The sequence below is a fragment of the Cydia fagiglandana genome, chromosome 15 (assembly GCF_963556715.1).
Source record: "Cydia fagiglandana chromosome 15, ilCydFagi1.1, whole genome shotgun sequence".
Taxonomy (NCBI): Eukaryota; Metazoa; Arthropoda; class Insecta; order Lepidoptera; family Tortricidae; genus Cydia; species Cydia fagiglandana.
In genome coordinates this window covers 5,223,018-5,236,967 of record NC_085946.1, presented here as the reverse complement: position 1 = coordinate 5,236,967, position 13,950 = coordinate 5,223,018, and the positions used below count along the sequence as shown (strand labels likewise).

The 13,950-nt window shown below is 38.5% G+C and overlaps 2 protein-coding genes across 2 annotated transcripts; one reads left to right on the top strand and one right to left on the bottom strand.

The window, feature by feature from the left end:
* Positions 1–210: 210 nt before the first annotated feature.
* On the bottom strand, positions 211–4,646 carry LOC134671209 (serine/arginine repetitive matrix protein 1-like). The gene is made up of 6 exons (XM_063529002.1): positions 3,968–4,646; positions 3,144–3,232; positions 2,447–2,670; positions 1,533–1,755; positions 1,116–1,261; positions 211–440 (listed from the first exon to the last, which is right to left on the bottom strand). The coding sequence occupies exons 1-6, from the start codon at positions 4,635–4,637 to the stop codon at positions 218–220; spliced, it is 1,575 nt and encodes a 524-aa protein (XP_063385072.1). The 5' UTR covers positions 4,638–4,646; the 3' UTR covers positions 211–217.
* A 276-nt stretch (positions 4,647–4,922) lies between these two features.
* LOC134671208 (beta-1,4-galactosyltransferase 3) lies at positions 4,923–13,930 on the top strand. The gene is made up of 5 exons (XM_063529001.1): positions 4,923–5,410; positions 6,726–6,819; positions 7,282–7,460; positions 8,172–8,393; positions 8,788–13,930. The coding sequence occupies exons 1-5, from the start codon at positions 4,932–4,934 to the stop codon at positions 8,915–8,917; spliced, it is 1,104 nt and encodes a 367-aa protein (XP_063385071.1). The 5' UTR covers positions 4,923–4,931; the 3' UTR covers positions 8,918–13,930.
* Positions 13,931–13,950: the final 20 nt, after the last annotated feature.

Below are 13,950 nucleotides of genomic sequence, written 5' to 3'. Positions count from 1 at the left end.
AGAAGTTCAAATGGAACAATGGAAGTTATAGGCAACGTTATGGGTAGGTATGATTTAACTGTTCTGTAAAAAAATGATGTCTTGTTCAGCAGAAAAATTTGTTGGTTAGGAAGGAAAAGTCTAACCTAAACCTAACCTGATTTTTTTGGCTGACTATTTAATTACTTCTCCAACTTAATCCTCTGGGAGACATCACAGCAGCGCTCAGTAATTTCTGCTATTTCGGTAAAGTTAACTGATACTTAAGAGGGGATAAAGCTCCTCGAGGCAGCGAGCTGGCCCTGGGCGACCTCGGGGCGCGCGGGGAGCGGGGGGAGCGCGGGGCGTGCGTGCGCGCGGTGGGGTAGGGGCGCGGGCGCAGCTCCTCCGCACTGCGGAAGGACGCGCGCGTCGAGCGCCGCCGGTGGAGTGAGGACACCCACGTGTCTTGGAGGAGGCATCTGAAAAAGGATGAGGTTGATGAACAAGCATCAATCGTTGTTGGCAGACTAATATAGTGGGCGAGGCGCATTGCTTGTAGAACTCAGAAATGTTGTTGAACGGTGGAACGTTTCAAGAGAAGGTCTGACGTGGTCTGTGACCAAAATTGGTCTGACGATCCGGGGGAATTACTACTACGAAACGTGAATTTTAAAATTTTTCGTTTTCATTTACCGCTCTTCAAGCAACAGCAGATAAAATTAGGTTAGATTATCATTAGATCTTCATTACATTTTATCTCCCTCTGTTGCTTAAAGGGCGGTTTGGTTTTCGATGTTCATGGTAGTGCCCTAGTTCAGATCACGGATAACTGTTGAATAAAGTCAGGGCGGCTTAGTTCCAGCAAAGGACCTCTTTCTACTGATGATGATGATAATACAAGTAAAGAAGAATACACTAACAATATGGTTAAAAATGTGAAATGGTTGTTCAATGTGAAAAATGGGATGATGTGATTGATGACGAGGCATCGGAATTATCTAAAACTAACAAAGTTTTTTTTACAATGTACAAGTTAAGAAATATCAACAAATCATAGATATGTCAGCTTCCGATACCTGTCAATGAAAATGTCAACCATGACATACACATCAAACCTCATTAACCTCAGTATTATGTCTTCAACATCGTCTTACTTCTCTAGGTCATCAAGTATTTTGTTGGGAGTAGATGCCGCGGGTGGTTTTGAGCGGCTGAGCTTCGCGCGAGTTGTCTGCAGCATGTGCTGCGTCACCAGCGGCTGCTTTGTTTGGTTTTGGGGTTTGGTGCGAACTGGGTGATCCTGGAACATGTCATACGAAATCGATAAAACTTTAAAAATGGCTATCAGGTTGCATAATGTGACTGTCATCTGCATTGTTTACTTTATATGATCACAGTTTTCGAACGCTATTTTTTTATAAACTCAAAATCTCACGCTATAGTAACCTTTATTCAGTCCCTTTCTTAAAAACACAAATCTCAAAATGACAGATATGGACAAACGATAATCAAGAGCTTGTTACACTTGATAAGCGCTGAGCACAACACCATAAAGCTACAATAATACTCACCTTTGCCTTCCTTAATTTAACATTAGCTATATCCTCTGGTGTGATCGTAAGCCTAGGCCCAGACGTTCTAGGCGGGGCGGAGCCACATCTAGGTATTGTGTTGGAACGCCCGAGCTTTGGTCCCAATGTTGGTGGTAGTGGGGGCGGCGGTGGTGGAGGTGGCGGTGGTGGCGGTGGTGGGGGCGGGGCAGAGGGTCCACTGGATGGTGTCTGTTGCTGCAACCTAAAAATGATCATTACGAAATCAGTACTAATCAGTTCTATGTTCAGAAGGGCGAGGCCTATGTTCAGCAGTGGACGTCTTATGGCTGAGATGATGATGATGACATCAGTACTAGCTGGCAAGTTGTAGGTAAAAAAGTCAAAAAAATTCAATATTGTCCACATACGGAATTTTGGAAAAATATTCAAACTCCTAGATAGTTTTAGATCGCTCAAAGGGTACTTGAGAGAACTATTTATTAGCGTAGGTAGTTTCTTTGCGAGACTATCAGAAATGAAATGAATAGATCCCTAGAATACCCTGCAGAGTAACCAACTTAGCAATATTAACTATGCGGCAGCTCGCTTTGGCAAATGCCAGATGCTGGACTAAAAGGTTTTGTCTTAGGGACAAACTAGTATATAAGTCAGGATTGCCGAATGTTAAGAATTACTGAAGTTTTCGGATGGTTACTTTTTTCCATGATTGACACGTATTAAGATTATCAAGACCGCTGCGATAGTAATTTAAATGTCAGTGTAGAAACCAGAGCACAGCACGAACATCTGCTCAATCTTGGTGTTCATTTTGTCGAGCTGTTCCCGCAGCGCATCGTTCTCTCACGCCAGCCGCTGTTAGCTCTCTCACTTCTTCTCGAAGAACCCTGTATAGATCTATCTCTTTCGTGCCTCAGCGCTAAACATATATTTACCTGAACTTCTCCTCCATTTGTTCAATTTTAGAGTTCATCTTGTCTAGTTGTTCCCGCAGCGCATCGTTCTCCCACGCCAGCCGCGCTTGCCGTCCCTCAACTTCTTTCAGGTACAGACGTAGCTCTCTCACTTCCTCTCGAAGGCCTGTGTCTTCATGTTCTTCTCGCTCTGACCCGTGCTTCCGCGCCGGGTCCCGGAGCATGCCCGTTATGGACTCGTAACTCTGCAATTTTATGTAAAATCATGTTTAGTTGCGTTAAAAAAACAACTAAATTCCTACTTAAATCCAATACAGAATCACGTCGAGTTACTCATGTAGTTAAATTACGTTTAATATTTTAGCTTAGGTACTTGCACAGGTCGGCCTGTTTTTTTCCTAAAAACACTAACCGTCATCAATCATCATCATCATCATCATCATCAGCTATGCATCAAAAAACATGAAATTTCAATGACTGTGTAGATTGTGTATATTACGTACCTACAGTCGGCAAAACATAGAGGCATACGTTTACATTATTTGTATGCACGGGTGCTAAGCTAATAGTTTTGAAGTACGTAATTTTCATGTATTTTCAGGTCAGTCTATTTTACTTTACAGACTTTTCGTTAAAATTTAAATGCCAACGAAAATCATTTAAAAGAGAGTGTCTCAAAATTTGATTTATTGTTTCAACACAAATATAAAGGAATTACCTTCATACCAATCCATGTGCAAAGATCAACAAACTTCCAACTCTTAGGTGCGTTCCGGCGGTGGCTCCTCTCTCTCCTCGGCGACCCTCCTGACAACATAAACCATTCCACCTCACTCAAATCATTAGCGTCTATGCCGCACTCAATCTCCACTTCCACCTTCACAATCTCCGTGGGGGCACTCATAGGTAGGAGTTCGATTTTCAAATCTACAAACCTACATGGCCGGATTTTATAACCAGCCAACTACATTTTCAGAAAAAAAAAACTAAAAACTAAAACAAGTTCCGCGACCAAAACACGTATGGACGTGTAGTTTGTTATTGACCGTTGGGAGTTGAAATCTCGAATGATGTCACCGATCTATATTCGTCATTGACGAGATGTCTTAGGTATAAAGAAACAGGCAGTTATCACCAAGATAACATGAGTTCAATAAAAAGTTCAATATGTATAAATGACGGAACATGTTTATTGATGATTATATTGATTACATTTATTTTTATTAATGATTCTGAGAGACTGAGACAAATACCTACCGGGGCCAGACAAATTTGTTTCATAACAAATAACAACAATTTGTCTAAAAAGATTATAATAGTTGACCTTTGACCTAAGTAATTGCATAAAAGATCCCTATGGGTCAAATTGTATCCGTAAAGGCCCCCGAAAACAATAAGATAAGATGACCCTTGACCTACCTATGATTGACCTTGGATCTCGCACATGTCATGTGTCCTTTCTATGTATCAATGTCCTGTCTTCTTACTAGGTCAAGGTCAATAAACTTATAGTGTTCTCTGAGCTAGTAATAGGTAGCTTACCTGGGGTGTTGTTTCCGGATTTGTTAAAGCTTCTATTCTTCCTCGACTTGTGGAGTGCGTCTTTGAACAAATTAGACTCTGACATTGGCTTCCTTTTCCTCACTTTGAAGGTTTGACTACTGCTCAATGACTTAAACGAGGCATCCGATGTGGAAGATAGTTGACTCGATGACACTGTGGGCCGGAGTGTTTTATCCTCTTTGATTAAACTCGGAGATCGCGCAAAACTTGCATTTTTGGTTCGTTTCCAAGGTCTAAAAATTCTGTCTTCATCGTGAGAATCGCGTCTTACTCGTTTTGTTCGTAAGTTATCCTCAGAGGTAGATGTGGATCCTTGTGTGTTGAAATCTTTTGAGAACGAGAGGCTCACGTCAGAAACTCCGCAGTTGATGACCAGCTCGCAAGGGTCCGTCTGCGTGGAAGTGTTCTCGATACTTTGCGATGGGCTGGACGCTTCAGTCACCATAATACTCACGAACGGGGGCACGATATCGCCCTCGTCTTTACTCCTATCCTGAGTTAAAACATAACAACTTGGATCCCAAGACGTCTCAGCTGTGTTCTCTTTAGAACATCTCCTCACCAGTTCGACAGAATCCATCGAAACGTCCCCTTCACCGGAGTTTGAAGTATTATTGACAACATTTGCTTTTTCTTTATTTAAAGCCATGCCGTTATTTTACAAAACTTCAGAGTCACACGTGCAAAAAGTTTTAATTCCTATTTATTATAGTCTACCCCTGAATTTGATAAATTCTCTTTGCTCATAGTCAGTCATATTATATTCTTTAGACTACCCTCATACACACCTCTGTAAAATTATGACATACATTTGATTGTAAGAATGTCAATAATATTATTATACTTAAAAATCCGTTATTTTCAATTAAAATTACTGGCAAATGGCAGGACAACGATAATGGTAACAAAACGTTGACTGTCCAGAAGAAAACAAAACGCATCTATGCAGCTGTTATTGACGTTTGTCACTGTCACTACCTCAGTTGTCATGTCAACAAAGTGGTTTAAATCGATAAATACGAGAAAAAAAACTAAATTTGATTATGATATAATAAAAAGTGCATGTTACTTAATAAATTTTATCGCAATGCGGCATGTTTTTAAGAAAAAAGTCTTATACGCTGGTGTGGTGGTTATAGTTTTGATTATATTCCTGCATCCAGACATGTGTGGTCATCGGACGTACGAATATATAGAAAAGGATGATATATTAGATAATTTGTATTACGGGACAGCTGAGAATTTTAGTAGTAATGCGTTAAGTGACTGCGAGTACCGTGATATAGTGTTTGACGAAACAACGTTGTCGCCGGGTATTAAAGATGGGGATTTGGTCGAGGGTCATAGGATAAAGGATGGAGGGGAGTACGCGCCGCTTGAGTGCAAACCTAAGTTCAGTACAGCGATCGTGGTACCTTATAGGTTGGTGTAAACTATGAAATTATTATAGTTTTTTTTTCTTTTATTAAAGGCACAAAATAACTCGCGAAAGGATGTTTCATAATGAACAGTAAAAAACATAAATAAAATGCTATGTTTTTCCTGTTTATAAATGTAATATTTATCTCAATGGGTAAAAGTTTTACTCCTGTAATTGTTATTCCTACTTAAGGTTAACCAAATACAGTGAAACCTGGATAAGTGAGATCTCAAGGGACGAGCAAATGTGTCTCACTTAAAGAGGTTTTCCACTTACCCAGGTTCCCAGTTAGCCAGGTACAGATAAATTTCTGTCTCATTTACAGAGGTTTCCATTAATAGAGGTGAGAATAGAGTATATTTCAGTTATAGAGGTGGTTAATAAGGTATTTAATAATTAATATCTTTAAAACTAAATAAGGTAAAATAATCCTTGTCCCTAAATATGTTTTAAGCCTGTTTAAATATTTCTTTGAATTTATTTTGAATGATTCTCCAATGGATAGATATATCAAAATTAAATTAAATTTGATACGGACTTCATTGCGTATTAGAAATTTAATAAATGAAAATTAATTTTTTCGTGTTACTTATCAAAATTTCAGCTTTCGTTTCGGTAGTTTTAGCTACTTAGATAAATTAACTAAATCAAAGTTTGAAGTTGTTTAGACACAATTAGGCAAATGCGGAATTTGTGGAATGAAGTCCTAGTTAGAGAGGTCATAGATTGACGTTATCTCAGATACAGAAGTCAATTCCCTATAAAATTCTAAAAAACAATTAGGAAAATGTAATCTTATAAATATAGTATCAGTAAAAGAGGTAAAATACACTCTCCGTCTCACTTATAGAGGTAAATGTGACTATAAAATCACAACAACGAATCCCAGTTATAGAGGTTCGTTTTTTCTCTGTAACAGAGGTAATTCAGTGCTAAAGTGTCGGGACCGCACCATGAGTCCCAGCTATAGAGGTTTCTCACTTATCCAGGTCCCACTTAACCAGGTTTCACTGTATATAATTTAGTCCTCTTCTTATAATAATTTATCAGTATTCAATCATAGCCAGAGACGTAAGACACTTGAAAATCTTGAAATTAAGGTTCTATAAACTTGTAAACTGAAAAAGATGTCATATACAAAAGAAAAAGTGACCAAGGCCCTCAGTGCCAAAGGCTGAAATTGGAACAGCGTCCTCTGCATTTGCGGCAGATGCCTAAAACCTATAAGTTTGAATACATTTTTAATTATAATAACACTCAATTTTTAAACTTCCTTGGCTTTTTTTATTAAATAAAGGCAATATCACTGCTTTTTAGAGACAGAGCTGAACAGTTGCGAGGATTCCTCATCTACATGCACATGTTTCTGAGACGTCAGCTGATCCACTACCGCATCTTTGTGATAGAACAGGTAAAGGTTTGAGAATATGAGCAGGCAGCACAGTACAAAACAAACACCAACCGATTAGATGTTTGTTAGGAAAATAAAGTCGATATTAATATAATTAGCTTCTTATAAAATTGAAGATTGCATCTCCAACTACAAATCATAATTAGAAAATAAAAGACTCAATTTGAAAACTTCAAGTAAAAACTATGCTTTAACCTCTAGCCGCCCAGAGACCTATAAAAAGGTCTCCTGTTCCATTCTAATTTGAACCTTATTTTTGACATATCAAAACTGCATTTTTCTTGGCAAATTTTGACGTCTGGGTGGACAGAGGATATAAGATTAAGATGTTTACATCCATGTGTAATATAATTAATGTAATACCTATGTACTGTACCTACTATGACCTGTAAATGTACTATTTACCAGTTCATTCAATAAAGATTTACACCTTGTTACTTAACAGCGGTACATACTTTACAGGTGGACTCTCGGCCCTTCAACCGAGCGAAGCTGATGAACGTAGGCGCGGTGATCGCCGCCCGCGCTGGCTTCCCTTGTCTCGTTTTACAAGACGTCGACTTATTACCACTGCGGCCTGCTAATATTTATGCCTGTACGAAGAACCCCAGGCATCTGTCGTCGAGTATTGACAAGTTTAGGTAAGTTTCGAATAGTGAATTAAATCTTGGTTCGCCTTGAGCCGCTCGCGCTGGCTTTTCGTCTTATTCTACACGGTGTGGACTTATTACCGCTGCGGCCTGCGAATATGTACGTCTGGACGGAGAATCCTGGACATGTTTTCGAGTATCGATAAATAATTTAGTATATCTAACAGCTCAGCCTTCAACTGGTGCAGTGGACTACCGCTCTAATCTTGTATTGTAACCGCACAGAATTTACTAATTACCCACCTATTCAAGAGCTTGCTGCATGGTTTAGAGGCGGACGTTTTGAGGGCGTGAGGGAGGGCTTTAATTAATTTCGTCATTAAGGATTGTTGTACCTATTTTCAATCATATGTAGAACATGACGAAACAATAATTAATAGTTTTTACATAAAAACCTGCAATAAGGGCTTTTGGGCTTTTGGGCTTTTGGGCAAAAACGTAACAAGAATTTCACTACCAAGGGGCTGTCCATAAATTACGTCATCGATTTTTGACGATTTTTGACCCCCATCCTATAATCATCCAAAAATCATGCTTCAAATGACCCAATTTCCTCCTACTTCATGCTACCGTCATCCGATGTCCAGACCCCCCCCCCTAATTTGAAATGACGTAATTTATGAATAGCCCCCAACCTACTAAAACGACGAACATCAGCTTTTCGTGAAAGACGAACAACTAATTTTACCAACCGCATTTCAGATTCGTCCTACCATACCTGGACCTTTTCGGCGGCGCCATAGCGATAACAACCAAACAGTACTTGGACATAAACGGCATGAGCAATGAGTACTACGGCTGGGGCGGGGAGGACGATGACCTCTACATACGTCTGGAGGCGCACGGGCTGACACGGTGCCGGTTCGAACCCGGGACCAGTCGGTACCACATGCTGACCCACCGCCACGAGCCCCGGACTAATACGTGAGTATTGAAATAAAACCTTTATGAACAGTGGCGGATTTCCAGTCTTTACCGCCCTAGACCCTATAACAACCCAACCCTTTCGCAGCAACCATCATATTGACTACATTTTAAGTTATTTCATCAGCGAATTTTTTATCACAATTTGCCGCCCTAGGCCCGGTACTACAGGGCCTTAGGACAAATCCGCTACTGTTTATGAAATCTCTAAGTAACAGATCCTAATTATCACTTTTCGAGATAGTGATAAGATTTGGGGAAAGTATCCCGAAATGTATTTCTTAATATTCCAAACATGACCAACTTTCCATGCCATGGCTAAACGTCAGGATGTCCAGTGAAATTCAAAACAAAATATCAGATTTTACTTTATTTTTGCTATTTTTTGTTTCAGGCATAAGGTAACCAAGTTATTAAAAAACGCAAAAGACAGACTTAAAGAGGATGGGCTGAACTCCCTGCAGTACACAGAAGTGGCAACAGTACTCCATCCTCTATTTACTCATATCATGGTTGATCTTTAGCATATCTCTTACAAATAGTATTTTAGACACCTCACTGCTTTGGTTAATAGTACTCAAGTAGTAAGACTAGAGGTAACAAGCAAAGGTTTATTGATTATTATTAGATGTGTAAAATCTAAGACAAATATAATCGTCGGGTGACAAGCAAAAGTCACTAACTAACACCATTGAAATTATTGGACAATGAACCGTGTTACAAGTGTAATAAAGTGCATTGTTACTTTAATTTTTTCATAGTACTTAGTGACTTTTGCTTGTCACCCGGCGCATATTAGGAGCTTCGAATTTTGCAGCTTCGGTTTCAGGCTTCATACATTGTGCATTCTTGTTGTCAATATTTGACGTGTGATATTTCAGTAACCACAAAAAATGCCTCCTTATTAGTGTCAACTAGTACGGCTGTCAAACATAAGGGCACATTTTTTTCTTAGACTTAACACTTCTACAATCAATAACGCTTTGATAACCAGTAATTAATTAGGCCTGGTACATAACTCAAAAATAAGTTCCTTATTAATGTTGTTAGTCTTAGAGTCTTAAGTTTTACATAGCACTCAGATCTCCGGCTTAAATAGTACTATTCCATAAAGATCTAAAAAAAAAAACAAGAAAGAAACGTGATTCGGTACGGCCAAAGAAGTACAATCTTTTTATCTATGGAATTACGTCATCGGTCGATCAGACCTGCTAGCATGTGAGTTGCGATCTCACGCGCGAGTCCATACATCAAATAGCGCGACTTCAAGTATGGACTCGCGCGCGAGAACGCAATCATGTTAGACCGTCAGACTTGAGCCAATAGTTTTTTTTTAGATCCTAATGGTCTGTAAAATAGTTTTAAAACATAAGGGTTTGAGAAAAAAGTTATATTATTTGCTGCTGCGAATAAAATGCTTCATAGAAACATAGTGATCCAGTTGTAAAAAATATGCCTTAACAGTACAATAATATTAACTTAAATAAGTCAATTTGTTAAATTATTGATAGGTATCAAGTTATCATTCCTAGTACATTTAAGAGTATCTTTAAATTAGGTTAGCTACTAAAATTACTAGATTTATCACAACTAATTTTAATGTCACAAATGTATGTACATGAACCATTTTAATGCTCTGTGAACCTATCATGTTGGCATGTGAGTGATCTTTTAAAAATAATGAATTATGAATAGTGGTGAACGGGTTAAGTCAGACACCTTGTTTTGTGTTTAATAAATATTGTTACACAAACTTAGTTGCATATGTTTTACAAGACTAGTTTTAATGTACATAAATGGGGAACCTGTAATTAAGTTAATTGATTCCATTATGTTACATATGGTAAAAATGGAAGGACCTGTAATTAGTCTCAAGTTAATAACTAATTTGCACGAAGTTATGAAACTTTGTACATTTTATGTTATACTTCTTCTAGCCTCGTGCCGCCCAATGTGCATTAGGATGTACATTCCGATTCGATTGAATGTCAACCTTAATAATGAAAAAAATAGGTAGCATTTCATTTGTCTCGTAAACTTTTCGAACAAATGAAATTCAACTTAATTGAGAATACAACAAGATTCTAAATTCCTTGGCTATAATTTTATATGGTGGGCGGCACGAGGCTAGAGTCGCGCCAGGCCAAAAAAAAATTTAGTCATGTCATATAAATCTGGCCTAGGAACGCAATCATAAAATACTTGATAGTCGGGTTTTCGGCTGAATGTACTAGGTGGTAAGTAGAAAAGTTCCTTTTTTAATTTTTAGGGTTCCGTACCCAAAGGGTAAAACGGGACCCTATTACTAAGACTTCGCTGTCCTTCCGTCCGTCCGTCCGTCCGTCTGTCACCAGGCTGTATCTCACGAACCGTGATAGCTAGACAGTTGAAATTTTCACAGATGATGTATTTCTGTTGCCGCTATAACAACAAATACTAAAAACAGAATAAAGTAAGATTTAAATGGGGCTCCCATACAACAAACGTGATTTTTGACCAAAGTTAAGCAACGTCGGGAGTGGTCAGTACTTGGATGGGTGACCGTTTTTTTTTTGTTTTTTTTTTGCATTATGGTACGGAACCCTTCGTGCGCGAGTCCGACTCGCACTTGCCCGGTTTTTCTATAGCATTTAATCCTGGAAATGTTTCAGTATTTTTTTAGAGGTTTAATTTGGTTAATATCGGTTTTTATAGAATTTTTTTTTCTATAATCGACTATTTCGATAAAACTTCGATCAATCGGTTTTCGTTTTTTTCGCTTCGAGTAATCTTTGAATATCGCGATGTTACTATAAATTTTTGAACGTGCACATCTCTTAGCAGTGGGTATAGGTAAGTACGTGTTCATTAAGTACATATGTACGAGTAGGTACCTAACTACCTACGTTCTTAAGATGATTAGTACTTTTACTACTTGCATATCATAGTTATATGGTATATTGTTATGTATTTGAAACGATATGTATTCGGTATTTTATTATGTGTGGACGTAATTCGATAATGATATTGATGGGACGTGACATGGCTGCTATGTTATGGCTATAATATATGGCTATTTAAACTATTTCATATGAAATAATGAATGCATATTATTGATTATGATTAAGGTGTTCTTCACATTAGATACGGATTCTCACGCCGCTCCGGTGTGCGAGCGGGACACTGTTATATACGCACATAGCGCTGTCACGTTTATACACAAAAGCGATGTGCGAATTCGGATCAGTGTGATTGATGTAATTTATACCGGCCAAAAGAATTGGCCAACACTTGGAACAGGACAAATTGTCGTTTATTTTTTTGAGCTACGTCCGTTAAGTGGAAAATGTACAGTCAGCAGCAGAAGTTGCTAAGCGGGCGAGGTGTTCTAAATTACCTGGACACGCTCTTATTCTCTTAACAATAAAGTCAAGATCATTTTGAACACCTGGCCCGCTTAGCAACTTCTGCTGCTGACTGTATGAACCCGCAATAAAAACCAATTAATGTGTAAACAGGCCCGAATGTGTGAAGGCCAGCCACACATATCCCGCAGTCACATTTAAATCCTTATTGACCTTATCAATCTTTAGTATTATCAAGTGTTGGCCAAATGTTTTGGCTACTAACGTACTTAAGGGGAATTGAGTTTGGTGATTAAATTGTGATTTTGAATAGAAATCTCGGTAATCATATGGGGTATCTATGAAAAGGGACCTTATTCTCGATGGCGCTTACGCCGCACAGCGTCGCGCGGCGCGGCGTTGTATTTATATCGGATTTGTTAATAATGGCGTAAGCGCCATCGACAATAAGGTCCCTTTTCATAGATACCATCACATATAAATAAATAAGGATACTTACTGTTAAGATTTTAGCGTTATTTGTTACTATTATCTAATATAAAAATGCTTTAAATCCTACTACTTAAATATAGGTAATTAAAAATGTCAGTGCTTGAGATGAATTGTCGAACCGCTCCTTATCGGCATTATTAGTAGGTACATACACTTAAGAGTAATGAAAATTGGTCATTTTGTATGGTAGGTAACTTAGTGTTCATGTTTCTGGTTATGTTGAAGGTGTACTTTAGGCATCTAACGCGTCTTGTAAATTATTATAAAATTCATACGATAGATATGTACTTACAGGAATTAAGGGCTTGATGAAAAACAAAATAAGACCACCATCTACTACTAGGCAGGTATAGTTTGGCAAGCCATCTCCTGCAGTAGAAAAAGGCGGCAATTTAAAAAAAAGTAGAAAGGTTGTCCTCCCATAGAAAATTTGAATTTCTACTGACAAAGTGGGTTTGCCAGAGTATATGTTACGGTATATTTTTTTCCCGAGCACTAACACCGTTTTTACCATAGGGGCACACGGGGCCCGTGCCCAGGGCCCCCATCCTCAGGGGGCCCCGAAGGATAGACATTAGCATTATATTTGATTACATATAAAAAATAGAAGATCATAGTAGAAAAATGTTAGTTTAATTTGCTTTCTCGACCGGTCTGGCCTAGTGGGTAGTGACCCTGCCTGCGAAGCCGATGGTCCTGGGTTCGAATCCCAGTAAGGGCATTTATTTGTATAATGATATAGATATTTGTTCCTTAGTCATGGGTGTTTTCTATGTATTTAAGTATTTATATATTATATATATCGTTATCGTTGTCCACAACACAAGCCTTCTTGAGCTTACTGTGGGACTTAGTCAATCTGTGTAAGAATGTCCTATAATATTTATTATTATTTATTTATTTCTTTACTTTCCAAAAGGGCCCCAAAGTCTTATGTGCCCAAGGGCCCCAGCATAGTTTAAGACGGCCCTGCTGACAGTTATAGTTTTTTGGTCAAATAGTGTAATAGTACATCCTTTCCATGGAAAATCGTCTAAAGACGATTGTTCTCAGGTATCGCTCAACGCATAATATACTCGATTATTTTTAAGAATGGCTTACTAGTCACACATTCACTGCCAGCGACCCGCCACGCGGGTTCTCTGTTTGTAGGCGCTTTTCGCTAAAAAGCGGAAAAATGAGCTATCGGTTATAAGCGTAGCGCGTAGCTCGCGCTGGCAGTGAATGCGGCAATGATGCTGCGCTGTTATCCTATAGAGAAATGTCAAACATTACATATATTTAGGTTAAGTAACATTACAATTTTAACCCAGCAAAACGTGATGCAAACGCAACGCAACATTAAAGTTTTCTGACCGAAACCGAACCTTTGGCCGAAGCATACATATATGATTTTTATGCCGTAAGCTTGCCATAGCTTGATACGTAATTGCGTTTGTATTGCACTCTATGAGCAAAGTGCTAATAATGCTCGACAGTCGACACACTATTTGATAGTTATCTACCACCACCACATAACAAATGTGACCTGTAGCCGCTAGGCGGCACCACTGTCGCTATATATATGTCGTTATACCTGGTTTCGGACTAGGATATTAGTTGATCCATTCAACTAAAAATATCAAGCAAGTGTGCATATAAACAATGTAGTTTGCTTTATTAAAAAATATATTTTCTGATAAATAAATTTTATGACGCTTATATTTTTTCTTTATTCATTT

What these genes read in the sequence shown, in the direction of transcription:
- LOC134671209 (XM_063529002.1), bottom strand. Translation starts at nt 4,637, where the DNA reads ATGGCTTTAAATAAAGAAAAAGCAAATGTTGTCAATAATACTTCAAAC. An exon ending in GCACATGGATTGGTATGAAG is followed by an intron (nt 2,671 to 3,143) that starts GTAATTCCTTTA and finishes ATAAAATTGCAG; the next exon opens with AGTTACGAGTCCATAACGGG. An exon ending in TTAAATTAAGGAAGGCAAAG is followed by an intron (nt 1,262 to 1,532) that starts GTGAGTATTATT and finishes GACATGTTCCAG; the next exon opens with GATCACCCAGTTCGCACCAA.
- LOC134671208 (XM_063529001.1), top strand. Translation starts at nt 4,932, where the DNA reads ATGCAGCTGTTATTGACGTTTGTCACTGTCACTACCTCAGTTGTCATG. An exon ending in TCGAGTATTGACAAGTTTAG is followed by an intron (nt 7,461 to 8,171) that starts GTAAGTTTCGAA and finishes ACCGCATTTCAG; the next exon opens with ATTCGTCCTACCATACCTGG. An exon ending in CACGAGCCCCGGACTAATAC is followed by an intron (nt 8,394 to 8,787) that starts GTGAGTATTGAA and finishes TTTTTGTTTCAG; the next exon opens with GCATAAGGTAACCAAGTTAT.